The sequence below is a fragment of the Phalacrocorax aristotelis genome, chromosome 7 (genome assembly GCF_949628215.1).
Source record: "Phalacrocorax aristotelis chromosome 7, bGulAri2.1, whole genome shotgun sequence".
NCBI classification, from domain to species: domain Eukaryota; kingdom Metazoa; phylum Chordata; class Aves; order Suliformes; family Phalacrocoracidae; genus Phalacrocorax; species Phalacrocorax aristotelis.
In genome coordinates, this window is record NC_134282.1 from 30079454 (window position 1) to 30105100 (window position 25647).

At 51.0% G+C, this 25647-nt stretch overlaps 3 protein-coding genes across 5 annotated transcripts; 1 reads left to right on the forward strand and 2 right to left on the reverse strand.

Moving 5' to 3' along the window:
* The first annotated feature begins 1429 nt into the window (after nt 1–1429).
* TM4SF19 (transmembrane 4 L six family member 19) lies at nt 1430–8125 on the forward strand. Its single transcript, XM_075099600.1, has 5 exons — nt 1430–3388; nt 5277–5460; nt 5578–5655; nt 6211–6395; nt 6693–8125. Exons 1-5 carry the CDS (start codon nt 3285–3287, stop codon nt 6877–6879), a joined length of 738 nt encoding a protein of 245 aa, XP_074955701.1. The 5' UTR covers nt 1430–3284; the 3' UTR covers nt 6880–8125.
* NEU4 (neuraminidase 4) lies at nt 8037–11269 on the reverse strand. Its single transcript, XM_075099593.1, has 4 exons — nt 11183–11269; nt 10141–10346; nt 9705–9960; nt 8037–9329 (listed from the first exon to the last, which is right to left on the reverse strand). Exons 2-4 carry the CDS (start codon nt 10339–10341, stop codon nt 8278–8280), a joined length of 1509 nt encoding a protein of 502 aa, XP_074955694.1. The 5' UTR covers nt 10342–10346; nt 11183–11269; the 3' UTR covers nt 8037–8277.
* GAL3ST2 (galactose-3-O-sulfotransferase 2) lies at nt 11029–20877 on the reverse strand. 3 transcript variants are annotated; one of them, XM_075099596.1, is made up of 4 exons: nt 19784–20877; nt 15068–15154; nt 14362–14641; nt 11029–14270 (listed from the first exon to the last, which is right to left on the reverse strand). In XM_075099596.1, exons 1-4 carry the CDS (start codon nt 19807–19809, stop codon nt 13410–13412), a joined length of 1254 nt encoding a protein of 417 aa, XP_074955697.1. In that variant the 5' UTR covers nt 19810–20877; the 3' UTR covers nt 11029–13409. The 3 variants fall into 3 exon arrangements, with proteins under 3 accessions (XP_074955697.1, XP_074955698.1, XP_074955700.1); XM_075099599.1 differs by having other exon boundaries at nt 13408–14270; nt 16272–20877; XM_075099597.1 differs by lacking the exon at nt 15068–15154.
* Nucleotides 20878–25647: the final 4770 nt, after the last annotated feature.

The window sequence follows — 25647 nt, forward strand, 5'->3', positions numbered from 1 at the left end:
ACTATAGATGGGTCTCCACTGAAACAGTAAGTTCAGCCACTGCCCTGGTCTTGCCCTGTTTGAACTCTCCAAAAAGTTGTGGAACAGGGTGACTGGGCCAACAGTCATGCTAAAATCTTCAACCAATGTTCCTTGTGACTCATTTCCAGCATGCCTTGGAGGGGATGGCAAATGTGCTGTGCTTGGCTTATCCAAACCCAAAACTTTCTCAAGGGAGGTTGTCCAAGTTCTGCAGTTAACGCCCTCCTTGGAGGGACTGACCTCCAGAGAAGCCCTGGAGAAGGCTGTTGCTCTGGGTGCCTTTCCAGGGGTATCTTGGAAGTGACTTGCTCTTTAGTTTTTGGCATGTGCACCTCTCCCTTTCACTATGTTAACGGGACAATTCCAGTTTCTGTGATGAAGACTTGCTCGTGTGCCTCTCGAGGCTGTAAAACAGCCTGATCTCTTCATGCAGCTTAGGAAAATACTTCCCATTCCAACTGAGTTGGAAATATTTTTTCATCATAGTCTGCAGGACAAGGAACTGCAGGATAGACTCAAGATACCTTTTGGTTTTAATTTATTTATTTTTCCTTTCTGCAGATTCCTTCTGACTTTTGACTGGGTTCGTTTATCTCATCTGAAGTAGTAAATCAGGTGAAATTCATAAAGAAGCTAAAGCAAATGCCATATTGTCTAGCAGCATCGTGTTGGTATTTCTTCAGTCTGAGTTCTAGGCACAAACTCCATGCAGGACTGGTCTAAGGGGATCACCACTGGCAGCAAATGTGCCCACACCTGAGTTTGGAGAAGTCATAGCTAGCTAGTGGCAGAAATAGATTTGCAGATGCTACTGAGAGGAGTGGGAGAGACCACTGAATCAAGCTGAGAATCCTCTGGATGTGACCGAGGCAGAGGTTGGTTTGGCACGGAATGGTTCAATCTCATCTCGCCATTTGAAACTCATCTCAGCCTCTTTGATGCTTCTTGAAGCCAAACAGCTCTTGAAACCCCAACTGCTGTGCAATTTCCTCAGAGGAGTTTGGGGAAACAAAGAGCAGGGGAGCGTGGGTAAGAGAGCAGAGGCACTGGTTATAAAAATCTCCCAGACCTTAAAGTTCAGAAAGAGCCATTGCCAAACATGACCTGTGAACCATGGACCGGAGAAGCAGAGCCTTCTAAGTGTGACGGGATAAAGCAACACGGAACAACTAGGATGAAAGTGGCTGGTGTCTTTTCAGCCGCAATCCAGTGTCAGAGAAGGAGTTAGCAGAGGACCTTGCTGAGCCAGAATTGCTTTGCCTGGGACCGTGCTGTGGCAGCACAGTGGCCGGGCGGCTTGGCAGCAAGTTACTTTCCCATAATTGCCATGCTGATGCTTTTGTAATTAAATTCTCATGCGAGAAGGGGAGGCATGCAGCCGCTCACGGTGCTTGGGAAGCTGTGCAGGGCTAAAATTAGACTTTTAGTATTATTATTACTATTACACACTTGGGCTGGAGTGGGTGTAAGGGGAAGATCAATGATCCTGGGGAAAAGATTCACCCTGATGCTTCACGCTGAATGACATGGGATTTTCTGTAGGAGATGATTGACCAGATCATGTGTGTGGCAACGTAGGAAGCTCAGATTGCCATGACGTAGAAAAGGGCACAAGATAAGGTTGCAAAATATTTTCTTCCAGCAGAGTGAAAAATGCTTCCTCTCTAAGTAAAAAAAGATAGGAAGGAAAAATTAGATTATTCTCAGCAGTATGCTGCCCTACATGTCCTACATGTTTCACCTTTACTGCTGTCTGCTTTTTAGAGATCGATTCATGTTATTTAAGAATAAGACAGGGATTTATGTGCTGGTGCAAACTCTGATTTTCCTTTCAGAGGAACTATTGTTGTTCAGATAATCTGCTCCTCCCAGCTTATTTTTTTCTAGAAAAACGGAATTGGCTGATGTAACCCAGCCTCACCCATTCATCTTTTTCCATGAGGCACTCAAGGACTCCAACTCCATTTTCTATTTCTTCTGATGGACAGTGAGTGGCATGCTGTACTTAAAGCAGGTTTTATATTCTCGACAGTCCCGTACTTGTTGATTTGAAAGCAGGAAAAGCCTCTGAAATGTGCTGGCAAATCCTACTCGTGTGCGTTACCCTAGGTAGAGCAAGCTGGGTTATAAACCAAAAGGTAGTACTCCAGCTGCTTTTCTTATTTACTGTGTCAGAGCAAGACTGTATCAGGGCTATACGATAGCTGCATTTATGCTTCGCCTCCTGTGGCAGACAGGGAAGCCCACGTCCCAGGCAGCTGATGTGCCTCAGGTCCTCGTGATGAACGCATGAGGAATATGAACCTTCTCCAGACTCTTCTTTGAGAATATTCTTCCTTTTGCCTGCACAGCCCATGAGCAATTCTCCTCTTTGTTTGCTCTGACTGCAACTCCTCTGCAAGAAAAACTGCTCCATTTTTTGTACTACAGCTTCTCTGTCACCTGTTCTCAGACACAGAGGTCATGTCCTCCTGGTCCTGTTCCCATCTTGGAGTTGCTACCATCAGACCTTCTTTGTGGGGACAGAAGAGGAGCTTCTGCATTGCACCCAGATAGGACTTTGAAATGCTGGTGTCTGATGACTTGCAATAATTAAGATATCCAGAAATAACCTTTGACTCTCGATGTCATCACAAAGGTGTGAGATATATATGTAATGGGGGTATGCTCAACGCCTGGAGGAATAGCTGGGCCACGGGCAAGGAAGGAAAGGGCAGGAGATAGGAACCAGCTGAGACATGAGAATATTCTTTTAAAATGTTAGTGTGCTCCCTCCTGTAGGTAAAAATTAGAAGAGACAAACCTGAACTGTTCAGCACCCACACACAAAGCTCTTGTACAACAAGGGAAATAATGTGAATTGTGATGGAAGAAGCCCTTGGTGGAGTACGTGGACCCATGGTGACAGAACGGTAGTGTTTGGAGTGGACTGTGGAGGAGGGAGGAAAATGTTTTCCCTACATAGTTGTTGCAGGTTTTTCCAGGAGAAATGGTGTTTGTTACTTGGGCATCAGTCAAGGCGTTTAGGGCAGACTGGTAGAAGCCTTAAAATCTGAAGTTGTGCATGTTTTGGTGGACTCGCGGCTTCAGCCAGTGAAAGGGGGCATAACTGAACGACGGATGAGCCGCAGTGCTGGCAGATGCTGCCTCATTCAGGCAGGACAGTCATTCTTCCTTTTGAGCCACTGGTTGTGTAGGATAGGGAAGGATCGTGACTGATGTAGTGGGTGGACCCTGGGGTGGAGGAGGAAGTCGTGGAACACATGCATGATGAGGGCACCATAAATAGTCATCCATGGGTGATGCCTCCAGGACAGAGCTCATCCAAGGGGTGGGTGCTGCTGGCTCCACGTGGCATCGCTCCCAGGTAAGCCAGGAAGGCGGGAGGACAGGTTCCCTGGGCTTTGCTTGAATCCCCTTAGTTTTGGCCATGGAGATGTGCTGGCAGGAAGGGAGTCTTTCTTTCAAGTGTCCTAACAGAAACCAGTTCAGCTGTACTTTTGCTTTACCTCCCCTTACACAAGGGTTTTTTTGTCTGTATTGGCTGAGGTAGAAGAAAGTGGCTAATGCAAACTTGCTTCTTGCTCAAAGGGAGTGTCGGGGCGACAGCAAGTCTTGGAGAGCTTCCTGGGGGAAGGAGGCCTCCTGCCTTCCCCAGGGAGAGAGGGCAGTGGTGGGGGGGAAGAATCTTTGGAAAGGTTAAGGGGAGACTTGCAGAAGGCCACAAAAGCCTCTAACTGGTGAGAGCAGCCCATGCTGTGAGCAACAGAGGAGCAAGAGCTATTCTGGAAGGTCCTCCGAAGTGGGGAAGTGGAACATCAGCACTGGGTGCTTGTGGCGCTGAGGGGAAAACTACACACAGTCCCTGGACAGCAGGTGGCACCACAGTGAGGGCGAGAGGCCCTAAATTCCTTATAACCAAGGTAGCGAGGATAGAAAGCAGAGGGGCAGTGAAGCTCCAGGATGGGTGGAGCTGGTGGTCCACCTCGGGCTTCTTGGCTTGCATCCTCTCCATGCAGCAGGGTTTTGCAGCCCTGTTCCTCCATGTCCAGCCCTCCCTGGCCCCTAGCAGCCTGCTGGGGCTGGCATGGATGGTCTCTAGCAGGTCGCAGCTTTGCGAAACCTTGTTGAGCTGGTGCCTGCTGGCCTCTCGGGCTGTGCAGGAGTTGGGCATGCAGCCTGAGCTGCTCCTCCCTGTTCCTATGCGTGAGAAGAGCTGAGGCAGCTCTGCCCATGGAAACAACCACACGGCGCCTGTTCACTTCTGCTTCTGCAAAGCCAGGGCAAACCTGAAATAAATTAGCTGGTATGAGAAGCAGCTTAGTTCAGATAGCTTGTGCAAAACAGGTTGCAAGCGGCTGGGAAAGGGGAAAATGTGTAAAACCAAGCTGAAGCAAAAATGAACACAGGGTAGAAGGAACTGGGGAAGCCCTGGGACAACAGCGAACCAGGTTGTTTTCAGTGGTCCCAGGGCAACTGATGGGCATCCCCTGCCTTGCAGGTAGAGAAGAGGGAGAGCTAATTTTTTATAAGGTATCACCTGGAGATAGGCAATTTCTAGGTGAACTGATAACTTAATAAAGTGCCAGATGAGCTGGATGGCTTGCCTGAGGATAGGTGATAACCTTTTCTTAATTAACTTTAATTGGTGCCAGCATATTCAGACCTATGGTAGGACTGGTGTGCAATGGGGATGGAGTTGCTGTTGACTGGAGACTGACGGGCTTTCACAAGTCCTTGTCCAAGGATTTCAGCCCTTTCCTGGCTCCCTCCTCCTCTTTGTAAGCACTCAAAGTCAAACCAAGGCACGGTGGTTGGACTTCTTCCTGCCGTAACATTTAGGAGGAGCTGACCCTGCGAGTCACACAGGTTTCAAGACTCGGTGCAGGACCTGCTATTGTCTTAAACTCCCTTGCCCATTTGGCAAAGAAATATTAGCAGGTCTGAAGTTGGGCTTCTCCTTCTATGATACTCAACCTCAGGAAAACTGTTCAGTAGTAGTAGGTTGGTATTAACATTGAATTTATTTTTAATATTTAATTAATTAGATGGCAAGTGGAAAATAGGATTTCTATTGGAAATTGCTCTCGAGTAAGGGCAGTGCCGATGGGGTAGGCTGAGACCCAAAAGCATGAACCAGCAAACTCCTGTCCACCCATAGCTGTGAGATGGGTTTGAGGTGGGGGAGCTGTGGGGTGTTGCAGGTCTGAAGGCAGCCCCTTTCTCTCCTCCTCTTCCTCCCCATCTCCATGCAGGGTGGCTATGTGTGTGGGGAAGTGCAGCCGGATTGTGGGTCCCTGCCTGCTGGTGCTGGGCACACTCTCCATGGCAGCCAATATCCTCCTGCTCTTCCCTGGTGGGGCATCAAAGTACCTGGTGGAGGGACACATCAGCAAGCATGCCAAGGCCATGCCAGGCATCTGGGGAGGCGGCATTGCTGTGAGTATCGCAGCTTCCACTGCGTCCTTTTCCTTCCTTGCGTGTCTGTGGAGGAGGGAGGAAGGGATGGAGCAGGTGGCTCCCCTTCATCCCCCACCTGCTTTTTCCTTCCCACAGGTGCTGCTGGCAGCAACCCATATCACGGCAGTGGGGTGGCGATGCGCCGGCTGCTCTGACTGCGGCACCCGTTGCAATGTAAGGCAGGGCCAGGACCCCTGTGCCAAAGCAGTCCCAAGCGGCATATGGCGGGTGGCCCCAGGGTGGGATGTGGTAGGGTTCCACCTCTCCCATGGCCCTGCAGTGGGACATGGCATGGATCCATTTCTCCCCTGGTCCTGTTGTGGGATGTGGAAGGGTGCCCCTTCTCCCATGCTCCATAATGGCAGGGTGCCATCTGTCCTGTGGCCCTGTGGTGGGATGTGGCAGGGTGCCCTCTTTCCCATGGTGGGTTGCTGCATGGTGCCACCTCCCTGAGGACAGAGCTTTCCCTGCATGCTGCCATGGGCTCTGTGTGGTAGATCCCTGCCTACCCCTACTCCCTGTCTGTCCCTGCTCCCTTCTGCCCAGGTTAAAACGACCCAGCAATGGCTCCATTCTCAGCCTCAGCTTCCTGGGGCTGGAGCCCCTTGGGGTGAAAGGGAGGGGAGTTTCGTCCCCTCACCAAACTCTGCCAGTAACGTGCAGATGCATTTTGGAGCCCTCCCTGACTTTTGGTCCTGTCCCCCCACCCTCGCCGGGTGCTGCCCACAGGCTTTCATCTCTGCCGTGCTCTCCAAGATGGCGCTGCTGGGCGCTGCCGCCTGCTTCGTCCTCTCTGGGGTGGGTTTGACCAATGGACCCCTCTGCTTTTACAACGCTTCTGAGCACAGCCGCGGACAGGGCACACTCTGGGGTTACCCCTTCCTGGATGGCAGCAGCCAGGAGCCTGATGCCAGGTGAGGCAGTGGGATTGAATTGCCAATGCCACCTTGTCAGCCTATTGGTAATTAAATCAGTGTTATTTATGGTGGGTGGGCTTGCTGGTGGTGATGCAAGACCCTGGTAGCTCAAGAGGTCCTCACCTTCTAAGGCTTTCTACGTGGTGCTTTCCACCCCCATCACCCTGCTTGACCCCACTCAACCTCAGGATGAAGGACAGGGCGCCTGGGGCACACCTCCATGGCAGAAAGCGATGCAATTCCTGACCTGCCACAGCATAACATCTTGCATCTCCTCCTTTCCCTGTTGCGCAGGGCAGAGAACTACCTGTATGATCGTCAGACGTGGAGCATCTGCCTGGAGCCAGTGGGCATCGTGGCCTGGAACGTCGGCCTCTTCTCCGTCCTGCTGCTTATCAGTGCCACCGAGATGGTGCTGGCCTCCCTCCAGATCCTCAACGGCTGCCTTGGGTGCCTCTGCGGCTTTTGTGAGGGGAAGTAGGGACCTGCAGTGGTGCCTGGAGGCTGGTGCTCAGAGGAGTTGGCATCCCTGGGTGCCCCTTGACCAGTGGCAAGTGTCATGGCAGGGATACAGCACAAGCTGTGATACCAGCCCAGTGCAAGATGGATAGACTCCCCCATGGGGGACTGACACCCAGCCCATCCTAGACATCGAAGTGATGTGCATGGGATCAGCGTGCAAAGAGCTGCCTCTGTGAAGAGCCCTCTGCCTGGGCGATACCCCTTCCTCCACCCTGGAGGGGATGCCCTTGGGCTGGCAGCCATTTGGGAATGGTGAGCAATGAAGGTGAGGAAGTGGCTCCTGGAATCCTGGCATGAGCCCAACGGCTTCCCCAGCCACCCCTTACCAGCCTCCACTTGCCCAAGTGCAAAGTGCAACATAGTGGTATTTGTAGAGCTAAGAGTAGGAACACTAATTTATTTTCGTTAATCAATCTGTATTTAGGGCAGCTTGTGTTCATGTTTGTCTCCCATGCAGGGCAGAAGGGACAAAGGAGACTGGAGGAGCTGAGCCGGGCTCCAGCTGGGGCTGGGGGACTTGGATGGAGTCGTGCTGAAGGAGGTAGTGGTGGAAATGAGGTGTAGCCCCCCAAAGTTCACACACGCATGCAGTAAATGTCAGGAGCAGCCACTCGTCCCCACTGGCTGAGGACCCCATCACACAACCTGCCACTGCCCTTGCAGGGGCTTCAGCACATCCCCCACCCCTGTATGGGGATACAGGGACTAAGTGAGGGTATGGGCCTGAACCTGCCTGTGCTGGGAGGATGTTTGCCCCAAAACGGTTAAGGTTCAGAGGAAAGTAGCAATGTCCATGGTAGCTTAAAAAAAACCCAAAACAATCAGCCAGATTAAACAGTAACTGGGTGATTTTCGAGAGACCTTTAGGAAAAAGAGGAACTGGCTCAAACAGGATCGTTAAAATGGAGCAATAAAAAAAGGGAACATAAATATTTATGACCATGGGAGGAAAACCCTTGGAGCAGGGTGGTAGTACCAGGTATGGTACAGCCAGAGCATCATGTTCCCCTGACCTGGCATATGCAGGTGGCATGGGGTGCCCCAAGCAGCCATATCCCCTGCATTGCTGCTCTTGCCTCCCATTATGTATTTCATGGGGTGGCTCATGTGCTAGTAAAGGAACCTGGAGCTGGGCTGGTGGCAAAAGCTTCCATGCCCAACCAACTATATAATTAAAAAATAGCAATAAAAATGAGACAAAACCCAGTTTTGGGATGGTAGTGTATGCCTTCTGTGTGGTGTGGCCATGCTTGCTGGTGCAGGACCCCAGGCTGTGAGCATCCTGGTGCACTGGGCTCTGGGTTGGTGCCCCGGGTTCTGGCGTGGGAGGACCAGGGGGAGTCAACCCGGGGGGTCACTAGGAGATGAGACAGCAGCTTCGCCCCTGCTTCCCATGGCGCGGGGGGCCACCATCCCGCTGGGGAGCAGTGGCTGTCAGGGGGATGTTCTGCAGAACATCCTGCAGTGTGAACATGCTGAAGGAGATCTGCTCGTAGGGTGACTGCATCCCGTTTTCATAGAGGCATGCGAAAGCGACGGCCGGGCCACCAGAGATGGAGGCCTCATTGTAGGGCAGCTTTATGTAAGCCAGGTCCGAGTAAGCACTTGGGCCCTCATAGATAACCCATGGCTCGGTCCAACTCTCCACATCCCTGGGGAAAGTGCTCAGGTGAACCCCCATGTTGACCCGTGACATGGAGCTGGTGGGGTGGGAGTAGAGGACCCATGTCGGTGCATGGAAGAAGGGAGTGGGGTTGCAGGCCACTGCAGGGGCCTGTTGGACTGAGGTGATGCCATGGGCATGGCCATGATGCCCTGGGGAAGGACAGCCCTTCTCAGGCTCAGCTGGCTTGTGGAGGCTGCTGGTGTCCATGATGGGCAGCTCATCACTGACTCCCTGAGGGCTGGGCAGGTACCGCAACCCCGGGAACATCCCACGGAGCAGCTGGCGAGCTGAGACTCGGAGGGGCATCACAGGGTCCTGGGGGGTGGTGGGGATGTACACGAAAGGTGCGGGGAAGCCAACAACACTGCCGTGACAGCCATGGGGGGGCTCAACCAGCCGCTGGACCAGCTGCCCGCTGTGGAAGACAGCCCCATCATCTGTGCTGAGTGCCTGGACCCTGAAGCCCAAGGGGCTGCGGGCATTGCAGTAGAGGACATTGGAACCATCTTCCTCATCCACTGAGACCAGCTGGCACTCGCCCGTCTGCAGGTTGGGGATGAACTCCCCGAAGCGCCAGCCCTGTCCATGGTCATCGCTGTAGAAGGCAAAGGAGTGAGGGGTGGTCTTGCAGAGCTGCCCGAAGCACTCCTTGCAGTCGATGTGGTAGCTATAGGCAGGCACCAGCAGCCGGCCAGACCGCAGCTGGATCCCATGCCCAGGGCCCAGAGCAAATGTTGCCCAGTCTGGGGAACAGAGGAAGGATGGGGGTGAAGAGCAGCCTCCATGGTGCCCCTGCCATGCCCAGCATGGAAGGGTCTCCAGAGCATCCCCCCCAGCCTAGCCAAGCAAGGTGGTGGGGTAGGAGGGCAGCAGAGCCCAGTGCTGCCTGGTTGTCCTCACGCAGGGTCCTAACCCTAGCTACAGGGCCTCTCCATCTCCCCTTCCCCTGTGCAAGCAATGCAGATACTCCCTCCAGCCCCTCTGCTCTTGGATCCTTGTAGGCTTCCTACCCCGAGGCCACCTCCAGCAGCACCGTAGGTGGCGTCAGGAGGGCAAAACCTATGATTGCCCTCCTGCTGGCTGTCCTTCCCTCTCCTCACCCCGCTCCAGTGGGCTACCTTTGATGGCCCCGCCAATGACCTGCTGCGTCAAGTCTGTGGCCGTGCTCCAGCTCAGGCCCTGGTCAGCGCTGGTGACGCAGCAAAGGCGGGTGACGTTTTGGCCGGTCACAATCTGGTAGGCTTCAGGTGTCCTACCCAGCACCGTGATGAAGAAAAGGAAGAGGGTGCCAGTGAACTCGTCGTAGAGCGGGCAGGGGTTCATTGACCGGTAGTGCTGCAGCATCGCTGTCTCCAGCACCCGCATGTCTTCCCACTGCCCATGGATGAGGAGGAGGAGAGGATGGAGAGGGGTGAGAACCACCCCACTTCACCTGCTGCAGCATCCCTTCCCTGTGGGGATGACTGCAGGGGCTCAGCTGTACCACACACAAGTGGTGGAGGATAACTACCCAGCTGTCCCATGGCCCCCAACCCTGGGTGCACCCTGTCCCACCTCCACATAGCTCCCGTAGATGGTGCCACGGCGCAGAACCAGCAGGTTGGCATGGGCATCGTCAGCACTCAGCCGCTCCTCCGCAAAAGCCAGCAGCTTGGCCACACAGGGCAGGTAGAGCAGGGCGGGCACGCGGTATGTGACACCATTGGACTCCTTCTCGAAGAGCACGGTCCGGGCGGGGAAGTGCCGGGAGCCCATGGAGTCTGCAGCAGAAAGATGCAGCCCCACCCTGGTGGGTTGATGAAGTGGGAGGGGAACTGGCGGGTGGGGATGTGGGCTGTCCTTGGAGGGGTCTGAGGTTTAACTTGATGAGCTTGGGTTTGGAAAACACCCCAGGAGCTTGGGCTGGAGGACAGGTCACTACTGGCAGGGTTGGAGTTGAGAGGGGCTGAATGTGTACTGCTGCGGTGGCAAGTCACTGCTGCTCAAAGGTGGGACAGGCATTTAGGTAACACCACAGAGGCTGACCTGGGCTACCCCAAAGCAAAATTAAATTGATCTTCAAGATGCTTTTGAAAAGGGATTTCTGGTAAATTGCGGCCAGTCAGCTAAGGTAAGAGTGAGACCTGCGGTTCCCCGCTCCCACAATCAAGTGGGTGTTGCGGGGGGGCAGAGCCTGTCTCCACATGGCCAAGACCCCAGGACCTGCCCAGGGTCATCCAGAGGGGTCAGGGAGTGTTTTGTTCTGCTTTTCTGGTGCCTCCAGTGCAGCAGATCCAGCCAATTCCTTGTTTCCCCCGCCCTATAGGAGAAACCTGGAGTTGCACAACATGAACCGTAGGGTCCCCAGCCAGGCTGTCCCTGTGGCAGTGGGGTGTGAGCAGTCCCCAAACACCTTTCTGTCGGGGACAGCAGGATTGCCACTGGGGTCAGCTCTCCCCAGGTTATATGTCCCTGTGTGCCCCAGGTTATCACTGTGGAAGGAGATGAGCATCCTGTGCCGGGGCACAGCCAGAGTGGCTGAGGATGACTTTTACCTGTGTTTTGATTAGGAGCTTTTACTAATCAAACACCCCACAGAGAAAGCAAAGGTACTCACCGGGTCCTGCTCAGCTGGGGGATGTCCCCTCTGTCCCTCACCCCCGCCAAAGGGTAACACCAGCTCCCGCTGTCACCAACTTTCTGGAGAGCCTGTCGCCTTGCTGCTTCACTGCCACCCCCCCACCCTTTGCAGGGTCCCCCCATCAATGGGTCACGGGGCTCCTGCAGCAGCGGTGGCCAGGAAAAAAGCCCTGAGTCAGCAGCGGCAGCCGCTCGTGCAGCGCCGGGCAGCACAAAGGCACCATTATCAGCCTAGGCAGAGCTGGGGGCCCCGCAGCTGCCGAGCTGCCTTGCTTGGACGCCCTCCCGGGAGGGGATGCAAAGGGAGCCGGGGAGGGTGGTGTGCAGGAGTTTTGCATCTCCTACCTCAGTTTCCCTTCTCCTGCAGTCTGGGAGAGGCCAGACCTCCCTGTCCAGGTGCTGCAACCCAGCCATGAGCTTCTCAGCCCATGGGAGGAGGTCTGGAGAGTCCCTGCCTTCCCAGGAGCCCCACCTGCATGCAGGTCAACTGTAAGAAATTGGTTTTAATGCTTATATTCCATCCCCAGCATCACTTTAGCTAAAAGGGGCTTGACAAGGTGTACCTGCTCAAGCAGGTGGGTTGGACGAGATGGTCTCCAGAGGTTCCCTCCAATCCCTACCATTCTGTGATTCTGTGACAAAATTCACATGGCAAAGCTTGGATCAGAAACTCCAAGGCAAAAGCCCAGGCTCAGGCTGTGGGATTGGCCAGGAAAGGGCCCTGGGGATTGCCCAGGCTGAACATATGCAGCTCCCATCTCCTCTGCCTCAGCTAGTTACAAATGCCGCCTAAGCCTGGTTAATTTTAGCCAGGGTTGCTGGAGCAGAAAACTATGTCAGAGCTATTAATCTCTGCTGTACATCCCATGGGTTGAAGAGGAGCACAGGTTGCACTGCAGGAGGTTAACCCTCGCCTAAACTGGCTTCCCCGGCTACCTGCTGAGTTCAAATGTAGCTGAGGAAAATTCCAGCTCTGCTTCCCTCCAACAGCATCTCTCCTGCTTCTTCAGCTTAGATGCTGCCGGGCTGCTTCACCCCCTAAGGCCTAAGTGACCCCAGCTCCATCATCCCAGTCATGCCATCTGGGTCTCTGCTGCCACCCTGACTGGCACAAGCAGGAGGAGCTGCTGGATAAGCGTTGAAATATTGCACCATTGGGGATGGTGGGAGTGTTGGAAACTGGCAATGGGCAATCATTAATGGCAGTGACGCCAAAGCCATTGGGCTTGGTGCTGCCGTCCTTCTGACGAACCTTCCCAACACTAGCACGGCAGCAGGGAGCTGGCAAATGAGAAAAGACCTCCCAGCCAGGTCTAATTACCTCCTTCAATAACAAGGTCATGCCCTAAACGAGCAGTGGCCATGCCTCCCTCCACCCCTCTCCTAATTGGTGTTGGAGAGTTTGGCCAACACAGCAAGGGTGCCCAGTGATGCCCCTGCTGATAAAGGGCGTCAGCAATTCTGAGCCCAAGGGACCATCCATGCAGAGGGTCTGGGGACCTTCACCCAAGAGAGAGGGGTGAAACCACAAAATAAGCCCTCCTAGGGGAGTGATAAGCTGCCCCACGTGGTGCAAGAGGCCCCCCACACCTCATGACATGCATGAGGGGGATGTCCCTTGTGCTGGTGGGAAAAGGCTGCCAGCTAGCGCACCCAGCTTTGGGCACGATGCTTGGGACTCCCATCTGAAAAGGGGCCCCAGCATCGCACAGTGGTTAGGCATCGTCGAGCATGGATACTGCTGGATGGGAGACCCAACATCTCTCCTCCTCCTTTGAGTGCTGCATCCCCTCGTTGCACCCTCCTCCTCATTTCCCTCTCCTTCCCCCTTTTTCCCCTAAACGCCAAAAATCAGGACTTGCTCTAGTGAACTGTGACCACCCTGGATGTAGTGATGGCTATTAAATAATGTTGAATGCAAACAAAATGACTAAGCCCATGATTAACGATTAAGAGGCACAATGTCTAAGCCAGCTGAAAGCCTGCCCAGTGCTCAGCAGTAGTGGGGAGGAGGGATCATGCAGGATCTGGGCAACTCAGAGCCTTTGGCTCAAGGTCCCCAAAAAGGGACCCACCACCAGCTTGGTGGCCCTGAACAAAGGCCCCCTGCCTCCCCTTCATGCACAAGAGTCCTGTGGGCCAGCCACGTGCCAGACATGGGGTGATGCAAAGAGGTGGGAAACTGCAGTGGGTTGTCACGTGCCCTAGTTGGGAGTTGGGAGCTGCATCTTCTCCTGGAAACTGGTCCACAACAAGGGCAAGCCTAACTGCTTCCTCTTCTTATGTGGGTGTTGAACAGCGTAAAGATAGGATGTGTACTGGAGCTCTGGCATAACCATTTTCTGGCAGGTTCTCAGAGTCCTGTTGTCTAAGTCTTGCTTGAGGTTGTACCCAAGGATATTTGTAGCACCTGACTGGAAAGGCAGGAGAGCTTTGTTCTTGATATGATCCTTCCCTACTGCCTCCTGGTCCAAAAGGCAGGTCTCCATGAGCTCCTTCTGTCTCTTTTGCAGGTGATTCACCTCCTTCTCCAGCTCCTCGAGTCCTATGGTCTCCTCAATTCTCCTCCAGAAGCTCTGGTTGAAGTGCAGGTAGAGCTTCCAGTCCAGTGAGCACCATGCTTTTATTCGCTCCTTGCTTTCTGGAGTCAAGGTCTGGACAGTGTCCTGGCTTCTGGAATTGAGCTTAAAGTAAATCACATCATCCAGATCCCAGCACAAAGTGCGCTTCAAGAGGATCATGGACTCATCAAAGTAGTCTGCTATCAAGATCAGGTGGAAGTTCTGCTCAATCTCCTTCAAGACGGCCTGGATGTACTTTTTGTTGTCCTCTGCATTGTTATCGTAGCCAAAGTCAAACCACATGATATTCCTCGCGTAGATGTTTTTCTTGTGATCTGCTGGATGGTAATACTTCATGGGTGATGCCAGGTACTCATTCACATCCTTGGAGGTCCTGAAGGCAGGGACGTTGTCCTTGTAGTAGACGTAGGAAGACTCCAGCAGAGGAATGGGGTTTCTCAGGATGGAGAAGTAGAAGGTGTTTGCTGCCATCACCTTGTGCACCTATTTGCGGGGAGGAAAAACAGAGACTGTTAGTCTGGAGGCACTGCTTGTTCAACCAGGTTTCTCTGCAGGTGCTGTGGCTCGCTCTTACCTCCGAGGCGTTAAACCGCAGGTGGTTGCACATGATGTTGTAGTTTTGTCCTATGGTTTGGAATTCTTCCACAAAGTGGGCCAGGAAGGTCTTCGGGTAGCCCAGGTGGACGAGCTGGCCAGCTGGAAGGGCAACAGTGAGGTTGTACTTCTCCACAAACCTGAACATGATGTTCAGGATGGTGCTGCTGGCCGTCTTGTGGGTCTTGAGGAACATGACATTAGTCTTGGCATGGCAAGGCATGGAAGGGATCAGCAGCTCCTCATGGCTTTTCAAGATTCTGCAGGAAGGCAACAGATGGGGAAAACAGCCTCTCCAGTGCCATACCCCATCTCTGAGACCTGAAACCCCAGCAGGTTCTCCTTCTGATACCACACCTGCAGCTGGTGCAAGACACCAACCCAAACAAGCTCTATCCCTCAGGCGTGGACATTGGACAGTTTTCTGCTTTTCCAGGTCCTCACTTACCCACAGGCTTCACCTCAATCCCCTTTTCTTTTTCTGTATGGCTGATATTGCTCTGAAGAGCTGCACTTTGGCTAATTTGATCCCTTGCCTGCCCAAATGAGAATCGAGGACCTAGCTTTGGGCTGCTGCCCTTCCAATATTAGCCTAAACCCCATGACAGTTAAATCAAGTGTCACAGGTCAGATCCTTGCTGCCCTGGGCAGATGAAGTAATGCGACCTTACTTCTGCTTCACTTACATATAATATTTATTCTTCATATGGAAGAATCCCGACAGAAAGATGAGTCCCAGGCAAAGGTTGAAAATGATGAGACATTTGATATGCCTGGAAAGAAAGCAGAGCTTCAGCGGATTTTTATTGGATAGTCCTTCCCCAAACGTGAACCACCAAACTTCGCATATTGCCCTTGGGAATTTTTATCACCAGGATCACAATTTTATGTCTCTGTGGTGCCAACCACCTTCAGCTCCCCCAGGTGCGTCAGCAGCTCCGGCATTAGAGACAGGACAGTGAGAAATTGCACTTTCACTATCTCTCTCCTAATTTTGGCCTTTGGCCACACACAGCCTTCTTCAGGCAGACTCTGTTAAGCTCTTCTGACAGCCTCTCATTCTGCTCCACTGCCTTCTATTTTGCTTTTCTTTTGGTTTCCTGGGCCTTTAGAGCTTATTCACATCAAGCTTTTGTGAGCAACTACTAAGAGCTAGAAAATGAGCCCTTTGTAGGGCTGTAAAGATTTCCTTGGTAAGCACTGCCTGTAACCACATCACTCCAGAAGACAGGGATCTCAAAGAAACACCAAAATGACTGTTTTCAATATAACTGAGATTTTTCAATACAGAAAACCAATTAATAACCCAACAGCACCTGTAACGGACTAATTACACCTTGCTTTCAAACAAGAGGACTGCTTCCTTGCTGCATCTCCTCCTCCCAGCCCAGCTCTTGTGCTCAGCCTCACCCAGGTCTCCCTTTCATTAGATCTCACCTTGGCCAGCCTTTAAACTGCCTGATCTCAGAGGCAGCCCTTGGGACCAAGCACCTCATCTACCTGTGTTTTGCTTGGATAATGAGGAGTGGTTTTCCAGCACTAATTAGGCAACCACCATGTATCATCAGTAGTGCATTCTAGCTGGGACACATACAGGATCTTCTCAAGGTTTCATGCCCACCAGAAAGGAACTTTTCATCACCAAGCTTGATCTGAGTTCTCTGATCTTAAAAGTTTTTTAAACTCAGTGTGAACAATATGTTTTCAGCCACTGTTTCCAAAATGCAGCAGATCTGGCTTGGGCTTTAAGTTGCTTTGAGAAGATATAGTCCTATTTACAGCATGGGGTGGTCACACTTGTGGTTTCCACTCTCCCAAGAGAGCAAGGAAGGCTCTAAGCTTGCCCAGTCTGAGGGTAGATGGGGGGCACATTGATTGCTGTGGTTAGACCTGCTGGTCCTTTCTACTGTCCTGCTGGGCAAGGTGTCCTCATGCATGGTCCTGCTGCACAGGGTGCTGGCTTTTGTAGCCTCCAGCTTGTACAGTGTGAAACACACTGACTCATTCCTTCCAGCTGGCCTTACGAGAGTGCAAACACCAGCTTTATCTGTCATGGTCTACAGCCTCTCACTGACTGGCCACAGTACCACAAGCCAGGCTGTGACGGCCTGGATCCAACCATGGAAAACTGGCGAGAGGATGGGAAGAAAGTCCAACAGAACATGAAGAGCTGCACATAAAAACACAGCCACTGTAGCCAGCTGTGCTAGCTGTGATCGAGGAGCCACGAACCAAATATAAACACAGCAGAAGCATGAAGACAGGCAGCAATGTTGCAACACCGTGATGGCACTGCAGAAAAATGTTTGACTTTGTTCGCCATGCAAACCAGCCTGAAACCACTTTTACTTCAAGCTTCGCTATGCATCAAAGCACTGTCCTTGTCCAATGGCAGCCCAGCCAAAGTGGAAAACCCCTGGGTGGAAGAGCCCTTCCCAAAGCCAGGGCAGCTGCCTGGCCCTCTGACCTGAATTTGCAGCATAGTTTCTGCATGAAGAGTTTAAAGACATAACTACAGGCAGTCTTTCATCAGTATTTCTTAATTTTCTGTTCCCAGGCCTGTTAAGGGGTTGGGGTGAGACTATCCCCTTTCCTTTGATTGCTTTATGTATATAAGTAGCCATGAGACAAAAGAAGAAATGCAGAGGGGCCTGTAGGCAGCGAGAGTCTCACATCTGTTGAATGCAGCCCCTGCCTATGTTAGAATCATAGAATAGTTTGGGTCAGAAGGGACCTTTAGAGGCCACCTAGTCCAAAACCCCAGCAGTGAGCAGGGACATCCCCAATTAGATCAGGTTGCTCAGAGCCCCATCCAGCCTGAGCTTGCCTGTCTCTAGCGGTGGGGTCTCCACAGCCTCTCTGGGCAACCCATTCCAGTGCTTCACCACCCTCATTGTAAAAAAATGTCTTCCTTATATCGAGCCTAAATCTACCCTCCTCTAGTTTCAAACTATTACCCCTTATCCTGTCACAAGAGGCCCTGCTAAAGAGATTGTCCCCATTGTTCTCAGTCTTTCATTTAAACTGAAGCTGATGTTGATGTGATGGTTTTCCAAAAAACACCACCTTGCCTGCCTGGAGGTCTTTCCTAAGGCAGTCTGGTGATATCCTTCTTCTGCAGTGCATGCGATAATGTTCCATGTTTGTTTGGGCAGTGTCCCCGAATTGGCAAACAGAGACAATTACAGTGAGAATGATGTTTTATGGGGCAAACAAATCAACATACACCCAGACCAATCCTGAAGATAGATCAGGATCACAATACGCTCCAGAAGGATTACTAGTCCTACTGCAAGAAGACAGGCTCTGTAGACCTCTACATCTTATCACCTCAAGGTGTCCCATGATCTTTTAATAGAAATTTACTTTAATAAGTGATTACATAGTGCCATCCTGCCTCCAAATTGTCAAACTCGTGCATCACACTAAGCCCATCTCCAGCATAACTGGATGCTCCCAGCAGACCCATCTTGTCTGGACGCACTTTGAAAGCCCCAAACAGCAGGGTTTTTGCACCTGGAGACAGGGAAGGATAATGGTCCAAATTATCTAAGCATGTAAAGCCTCAAAGTGTTGCTGGTGCAGCATGAGGGCCTGACATTGAAGTGCCAAACATGCCCAGTGGGCAAGTTATGGGCACCAACATGCCACCAGTGAGCCCTGAGGGGCTGTACAGAGCTCACCTTGCTCCTCATGGCACCATCCTGAAGCCAACAGCCACCTGCAGCCAAGCAACATCCAAGCTGCTGCTTGCGAGTGGTGGCTGCTCAGCCTATGTTGGGCTTGCCAAAACCACGGCAGCTTCCTGAAACAGCCAGTTTTAAGCAGCAAGAGTGACTTATTCCTTTGGCACGTGGGCCATGGAGGCACCAGTCCTCATGCAGAAATGGGCTCCTTGTCCCAGGGCTGGCAGACAATGCTACTTGTGGCATGGTGCTTGTTCCCCTGCCTGGGGATGTATGGATGGAAAGATATCTGCTTTCCAGCTCAGGGTGTGAGTGGGGACCGCAGCCGACTGAAGCAAAGGCAAGTGATAGAAGCATTCAGGTGAAGGGCCAAGGGCAGGGATTGAGGTGATCCCCAGGGAGGAGTCCAGGAAAATGGAGCGTGGGGGGAGATGAGAGGAGGGGGTTGCAGGCACGTGGGGCACTGCTTGGGGCGCTGCTTGGTGTACTTGTACAGCTGAGCCCTGTGCCTGATCTCTGCAGGGGGAGCCTGTCCCCATTGCCACCCAGGGCTTGGCCGCCTGCAGCTGCACTTTCAGGGGCTGTTACTGGCTTCAGGGTGTCCTGCAAACTTGCACATCAGGTTTCACCACCCATTCTGCACCCATCACCCTGGCACACCTCTGTAAGAGACAGCACCACTCTTAAAGATTGTTCCTTTAGTGTCACACACACACTTTTGTCACAAGACTGCAAGTCTCTGACCAAGCCACTTCTAAAACTGTGTGTGTTGGGCCAACAGACACCATATTCAACATCGGCTAAAATATGTCCCATCAATCCCTTCAAGAAAGACAAGTCCCACTCATCAAAGAGCGATTTTGCTGTTGACTGTCTCACATGCACAGGCTGAAGGTGAACCAGGTGAGTACCTTGTGTTACAAAAGACGGAGCTGATCTTTTACACAAACAGTTACAGCCATAAAGGGAGGGACTTTGTCACCATCCGGTATATGAATGGGAGAAGCCTGCAGGGCATGACACACAGGATGATGGCTGCAGCGGTTTCTTCCCTCCTCTCATGACAGCAAGGAATCATTTCACCTGGGACGCATGAAGCCTGACATAGCTGAGTCGCAGGGTACAATCAGAGCCACCATCTACTTTTTTACCCCATTAACACAGCCTTTTGCAAAGCAAAGTTCAAGAGAGAAAGCTGAAATTCAAATGTTGCACAAAAGTCACGTAAGCACACAAGATGCACAACCAGCCTGGGAGCCCTTTGAGGAAGTACTTGGGAGCTGATTGCTTAGACACAAGATTTTTCTAAGAAGCCAAGACACTTGCGGAGGTGTCAGCTGGCCTGGTGCCAAAAGTTTGGCTCGCCTTTCCAACCTGAACCGTGCCATCTCCCAGCTGGGAAGAAAACATGGAAAACTTCCTCTCAGGTCACACTTGGAGGTGCCGCTACAGATGCTTTAATGTTTGGGACAACCTTCTTGTTCATTTGGCTTAAGCTGAAAATAACAGAACTCCGTGTCAACCTAACAACATTCTTTCAAATTAAAAGACCTAGAATACTGGAAAGAAACATTCATGGTGAGCTGTGCCTCTATACTGGGGTAAACTGTAACTAAATCTATAGGTAGTTAACAACTTACAGGGATTACCTGAACCAGACCTTTCTACAAACGTTTTAATTCTGTACCCGTAGCATTCACTTCCCTCTCCCCTTACCTTGAAGTGCACCCAGGGCTTTTCATGCTGCCTCACTGCTGCGAACTCGAAAATACCTCCTTTGCAAATCGACTCCAATACTCCTTTCGTCTATGGGCTCCTCTGGCTCTTACTGTATGTGACGCTATTTCTAGCATCCCCGCGCTGCTATAAGTGGCTGGGATAGGTGAGGACAAAGGGAGTGGCTAGGTGCTCCCAGCAGTGTGTGGAAGTTAATTAATGAGCCATGAAAGGCATTAGTATGGCATGACATTAACAGAGGCACAAAGAGCTGCCTCGGGAGATGGGGTTTGCAACAGTTTTGCAGGGAAGTAAGGAATTAGCTGGGGCCCCTTAGCAGGGATCCCCTTCTCTCCTGGCTGTGGGAGGGAGCTGTGGGGGTTCACGGCAGGATCCGGGCAGGGTATTGTGCCAGCGGGGAGGCTGGAGGAGGGTGTCATTGGCCCCTTTGTCGCCCTGCACCCCATCACATCACTTGTTCAGTGTCCCGCCCCTGCACACTGCCACACCGCTTGGTGCCGTGGTTGGCACCTGCCATGCCTTTCCTCTACTTCTTGCTCAGTGGTTCAGGACTGTAATTCTCTGCCAGACACATTGGGCAACAAGAAATTAGGGACAACAGCAAAACCAGAATAGTGTTCTCTTATCAGGACTTTCCCTTAAAAAACATTTAGACTTCAAGCACTTTCCCAGTGAAAATGCAATTATTGTAGCTGGAGCTTAAGAGCCTAGAGACTTTGCTTGGGTGAGCAAAGTCCTGCCATAACATAATAGAAGTTTATCTACAAAGTGACTTTCTGGTGCTATTAACCACTGTTACAACTTGCATTACACAGGAATTTGAGATTCCACCAGGGATCCTGTACACCAGCACTTCACAAACTAGGTTTGATGGTTGCAAATTGCCCCAGGAGAGCAGGATTTGCCCTGCAAGTCCAGAGGTGGGGTAATCTCCCCACTCCCCACACCAGGGATGAAGTCAATGCTCTCCCCATTTGGGCAGCAAAAAGTTTACCCACATCTCCCAGCCTGGAGCAGGGGATTAAGCTGTTGCTTTTGGTCTTTTATGGCCATGCCACTTCCCATGTACCTCCTGACATGGTCCCTTTCCCTCCCCATCCACTGTGCCACCTTTCTAAACCTTGTATGCTGGTGGCCCAACATGCCACACCAAGAGCTAAGTCCCCCAGCATTCTGGTATCCTTCACCTGTGTTGCTAAATCTTCAGTGTGACCAAATATACAGCATTTCTTTTTAAATATCACAGCTTCCTCAGGCCAGCTCCAAGGCCAGTGCTTATCAAGATTCAGAGATCAGCAAGGTATAGGGCTGCTTTCATGAATTTCTTGGTAGAACGTGAGCTAACATGCTGTTTTACGAAAAATTTCTCAGGTTACTCTTGGCACAGTGTCAGCTGCTGCTGGCGGGAGGGGTGGGTGGGTCACATTTAACAGGTTTCTTTCTCCTGTTACATTATACACATCAGCTGTGCAATCTCTTGTGCAGAAGCTGGTAGAGCCTACGAACCTTGCACAACCGCAGCCTACTCACTGGTGGGGCTGGGTGAGAAGCAGAAAAGACCTTGATGCTGGGCAAGAACTTTGAAGTGACAGGTACAACATTCCTGTGCTACCAATACTGGTCACAGATCCAATCCACAGTGCCATACCAGCCACTATGATGAAAATTAACTCTATCCCAGCCAAAACCAGTACAGAGAGTCAAGAGCTTCCTCACTGTGTCAGAAGACCACTGCTTAAAGTGCTGAGCATCCACATCCACATTGTTTTAAGTCTGTCCCAGAAAAAGTAGAATTTTGGACAAGAAATTCCTACTACAATGATTCTTTACAAAAATCAACCCCTACGCATACATGTGCCCACCCTGTCTCTCCCTCCTGTATACAGGAGCGAGTCAGTATTTGAAAGCATCATTGAGAACATGGAAGTGGATAATACTGGTGTTTAAGGTCTAGGAAAGTTACTATAAAATAACCCTACGATAACACCTCCCCTTCCATTCCCTACGGGAAGTTGCTGTCTTGTTTAGCTGAAACGGTAAACTTATATTGAGCTTAAGGATCTTCATGTGTAAAAAAGGTGGATAAATGTAGCTGTGCCAGAATTTCCCCGGCTACAGCACCAGGTTATCTGTCAGCCCTGACTCCCTCCCCAGCACTCTCTCCATACATAGCTGAAAAAGCAGTATGGAAAGTTCCACTTCCCAAAAACAATTCATGTGTACAGCCTGTGTTTTAAACAATTACAGTCAATGGTTTGGGGGTGGGGCAGGGAGGGAGGAAGAATGGCATAGGAAAAATGCAGAGAATATAATCAGCCCAATCCAGAAAGAACGAGCTGCATCAGCTTAACTTCACAGAAGGCAAATCCTGTCAACTTCTTCTCTAACAACCTCACAGACTTTCTGCATTTTTGCATCACCTGATACACAAGCAGCACAGGCTGACTGCGTTTCACATTGTCTTCTCTTTGCTAATGATGCTTTGCTCACTCCACTTAACCCCAGAATATGATGATCAGCTCCTCTCTGAGTGGCCCTGAGGAACGAAGGGAGATGTGGGGATTGCACTGATAGCGGAGAGGGAGTTGAAGGGAAGAGACCAGAGGGCAGGCCTACATATTGGCACTGCAGGTCGCATAACCTATGGAGGTATGTCTGTTAAAGGCACCCATGGGGCCAAGTTGAGAGGGATGTGACCTTAGAACTGTATCATGAAGGGTGTTGCAACACAGTGCTGAGCATAAGCCATTATCCTTAATGCAATTCAACGGCTTGCAGCCTTGTAGAGACAGTGTTCTGGTTAAAAACAGAAGGAAAAAGACTGTAGGATGACTTTCTTCCAAGAAAAAGGCTCCTGTTGGAACATCTATTTTGCTGCATTGTGGAAGAGCAGAAATCACTGAAAAGCAGCTAATGGAGAAGACAGCTATTGGGTAAGACAATAACCTTTCCTAGTCTCATGGAGTCCAGTGTGGGCTCCCAAACCAGTAGACCTGAGTAAAAACCATTGACCACCACCCTCCAAGCACAGCCTGTGAGCCAGTGTCCTACCCATCTCATAGACCTGGCCTGCGCCTTGCCAGCTTGTCCAGAAGGCTGCGGGAAACAGTGTTGAATGCTTTGCTGACATCCAGGCAAACAATATCCACTGCTCTCCCCATGTCAGCAAAAAATGTTATTTTGTTGTAGAAGGTGGTCAGGTTAGTGTGACACGACTTACCTTTGGCAAATCCCTAGGCTTTTCCCAACCACCTCCTTCATTTGGATACAACAGAGCCTGGGTTAAGAGTGACATGTATTGGTAAATACAGACATGACTAGCAAACACTGAGTAGACCAGAAGATGACTCACTAGCAGATGGCTTGGACTGCCCTCTGATAACAGAAGGGTGACAAAGTGGTTTTGCACACCAAACTGTAAATGATAATCTCTTCTGTCATCTCAAAACAGACAGACTGTAACAAAATACCCCCCAACAAAACCAATTAAAAACCCCATCTTAGAATATAATAGTTCAGTTGGAAGGGACCTACCATGATCATCTAGTCCAACGGATGACGTGACCACTTGAAGGGCTGACCAAAAGTTGAAGCATGTTATTAAGGCTATTGTCCAAATGCCTCTTAAACACCTGCAGGCTTGGGGCATCGACCACCTACCTCTCCTGGGAGCCTGTTGCAGTGTCTGACCACTCTCTCGCTAAAGAAATGCTTCCTAATGTCCAGTCCAAACCTCCCCTGGCAGAGCTTTGAGCCATTCCCATGCGTTCTAACACTGGATGCCAGGGAGAAGAGATCAGCACCTTCTGCGCCACACCCCCTCTTCAGGAAGCTGCAGAAAGCAATGGCACAATGAGGTTGCCCCATAGCCTTCTTTTCTCCAAACTAGACAAACCCAGACTCCTCAGGCACTCTTGGTCTTAGAGGTCTTTTCCAACCTTAATGATTCTATGATTCTATTCTATGCCTTCCAGCCCATCACCAGCTTTGTTGCCCTCCTCTGGACACATTCAAGGACCTTCATATGCTTCTTAAATGGTGGGGCCCAAAGCTGCACACAATACTCCAGGTGAGGACACACCAACGCTGAATACAGTGGGACAATCCCCACTCGTGGATGGCTGGTTCTGCTGTGTCTGATGCACCCCAGGATGCAGTTTGTCCTCTTGGCTGCCAGGGCACACTGCTGGCTCCTGCTGAGCCTGCTGTTGACCAGCACCTGTGGATCCCTTTCTGCCACTCCTCTCCCAATTTATACTTGTGCATGGCATTACTCTGTCCCAGGTCCAAAATCCGGCACTTGGACTTGTCAAATTTCATGCCGTTGATGATTGCCCGATGCTCCAATCTATCTAGATCACTCTGCAAGGCCTCTTATCCCTCCGGAGAGTCAACAGCACCTCCCAGTTTGGTATGGGAGCAAACTTGCTAATGGTGCATTCAACTCCTGCACCCTGATCACTGGATAAAAATATTGAACACCACTGGTGATTGGTCATCAGGCAGATATAGCCCCCTTTGAGCTCTCCCCTTCAGCCAGTTCTTCACCCAACGCACCGTGAACTCACTTGTCCCACAGTTGGACAACTTGGCCAGAAGGATGCTGTGAGGGACAGTATCGAACGCCCTACTAAAATCTTTACTAAAAAAATACTCAAACTGAGGAATCAGAGAGAGTGCCTGGGATTTGTGGAAGAGCAAGCAAGATCCCGAGTCAAAAGGATTGTTCCATAATAATCAGTGACTCCTAAGAGATATAAGAGACATGTCCAAACATCCCTTATCCTCCCACAAGTGTCCCTATCCAGACCATATGGACACGCAGCACAGGTGACACATGCTTGTGAGGGAGGATGCAGAACTGATCAGAGAATGAACATGAGTAAAATCAACCTACTTTAAAAATAAGATCACCCTCCTCTTCCATTAGCTCTTGTGCTGAGTTCTGATACTTTCCTACACCACCATCTTCTTTCTCTCACCCTCCTGGTTGAGTAAGCCTATTTTTTTATGCACCTTTTGCAGTCAGGGGGCCTCCTGAATGCCAGACAGGCTGATTTAATCTTCCTACTCTTATTTTCCCGACTATTGCCAGATCTTTCAAGCTGCTTTTGGGTAACAGCTGCCTGAACCATTCTGTGGCCTCACCAACTTGAGCAGGGTGCTGGATGTGGGCACCAGTCTGCCTACCAGCATGGGAGCCTCAGAACCACCTCCACCAGAGCAAGGGGGCATGTTGGGAAAATAAGTTAGTACTGGTATGCACAGATATCTCTTTTGCCTTAATGCACTGCATGCACAGTACAGAAAAAACTCTGGGCAATTTTAACATCATTGTCATTATCTCCACCCAGCCTAATCTGGTTTGCTGGTTGAGAGGGATAAAGATTTTACATATCTCTGTAAATCATTAGGATGATGGCTCTTGCCCTTTCTGAGAGCACCCTCTCTTCTCTGGCCAGTCCTTCCAGGACTGTAAACCTGTACCTACGTGCTGCATATGGGACAACACTGATGCCTGTTGGGGACAGCCTACAGGTGGCATCACAAAAGAGGCCATAACCTGCTGCTGTTGTGGGCTTTTAGACAAGCATATTAGGTCAAAATTAGTGAGGAAGAGCAACATTTTCACTCGGAGATGGCTGTATAGCACCACAGGTTCTTATCCTGTGCCTCTGGTTCCTCATTTGCACACCCCAAGTGAGAAAATGCCTGCTATGGCTGGCGTCACTTCACTAATAAATCAGAGCAAACTAAAGGGAAAAGAAAGCTGGAATATCCACACACAGTATCTGCATGCTTGGTTTCAGTGTTCAGATTAAATAGAAACCCACACAGTCAAA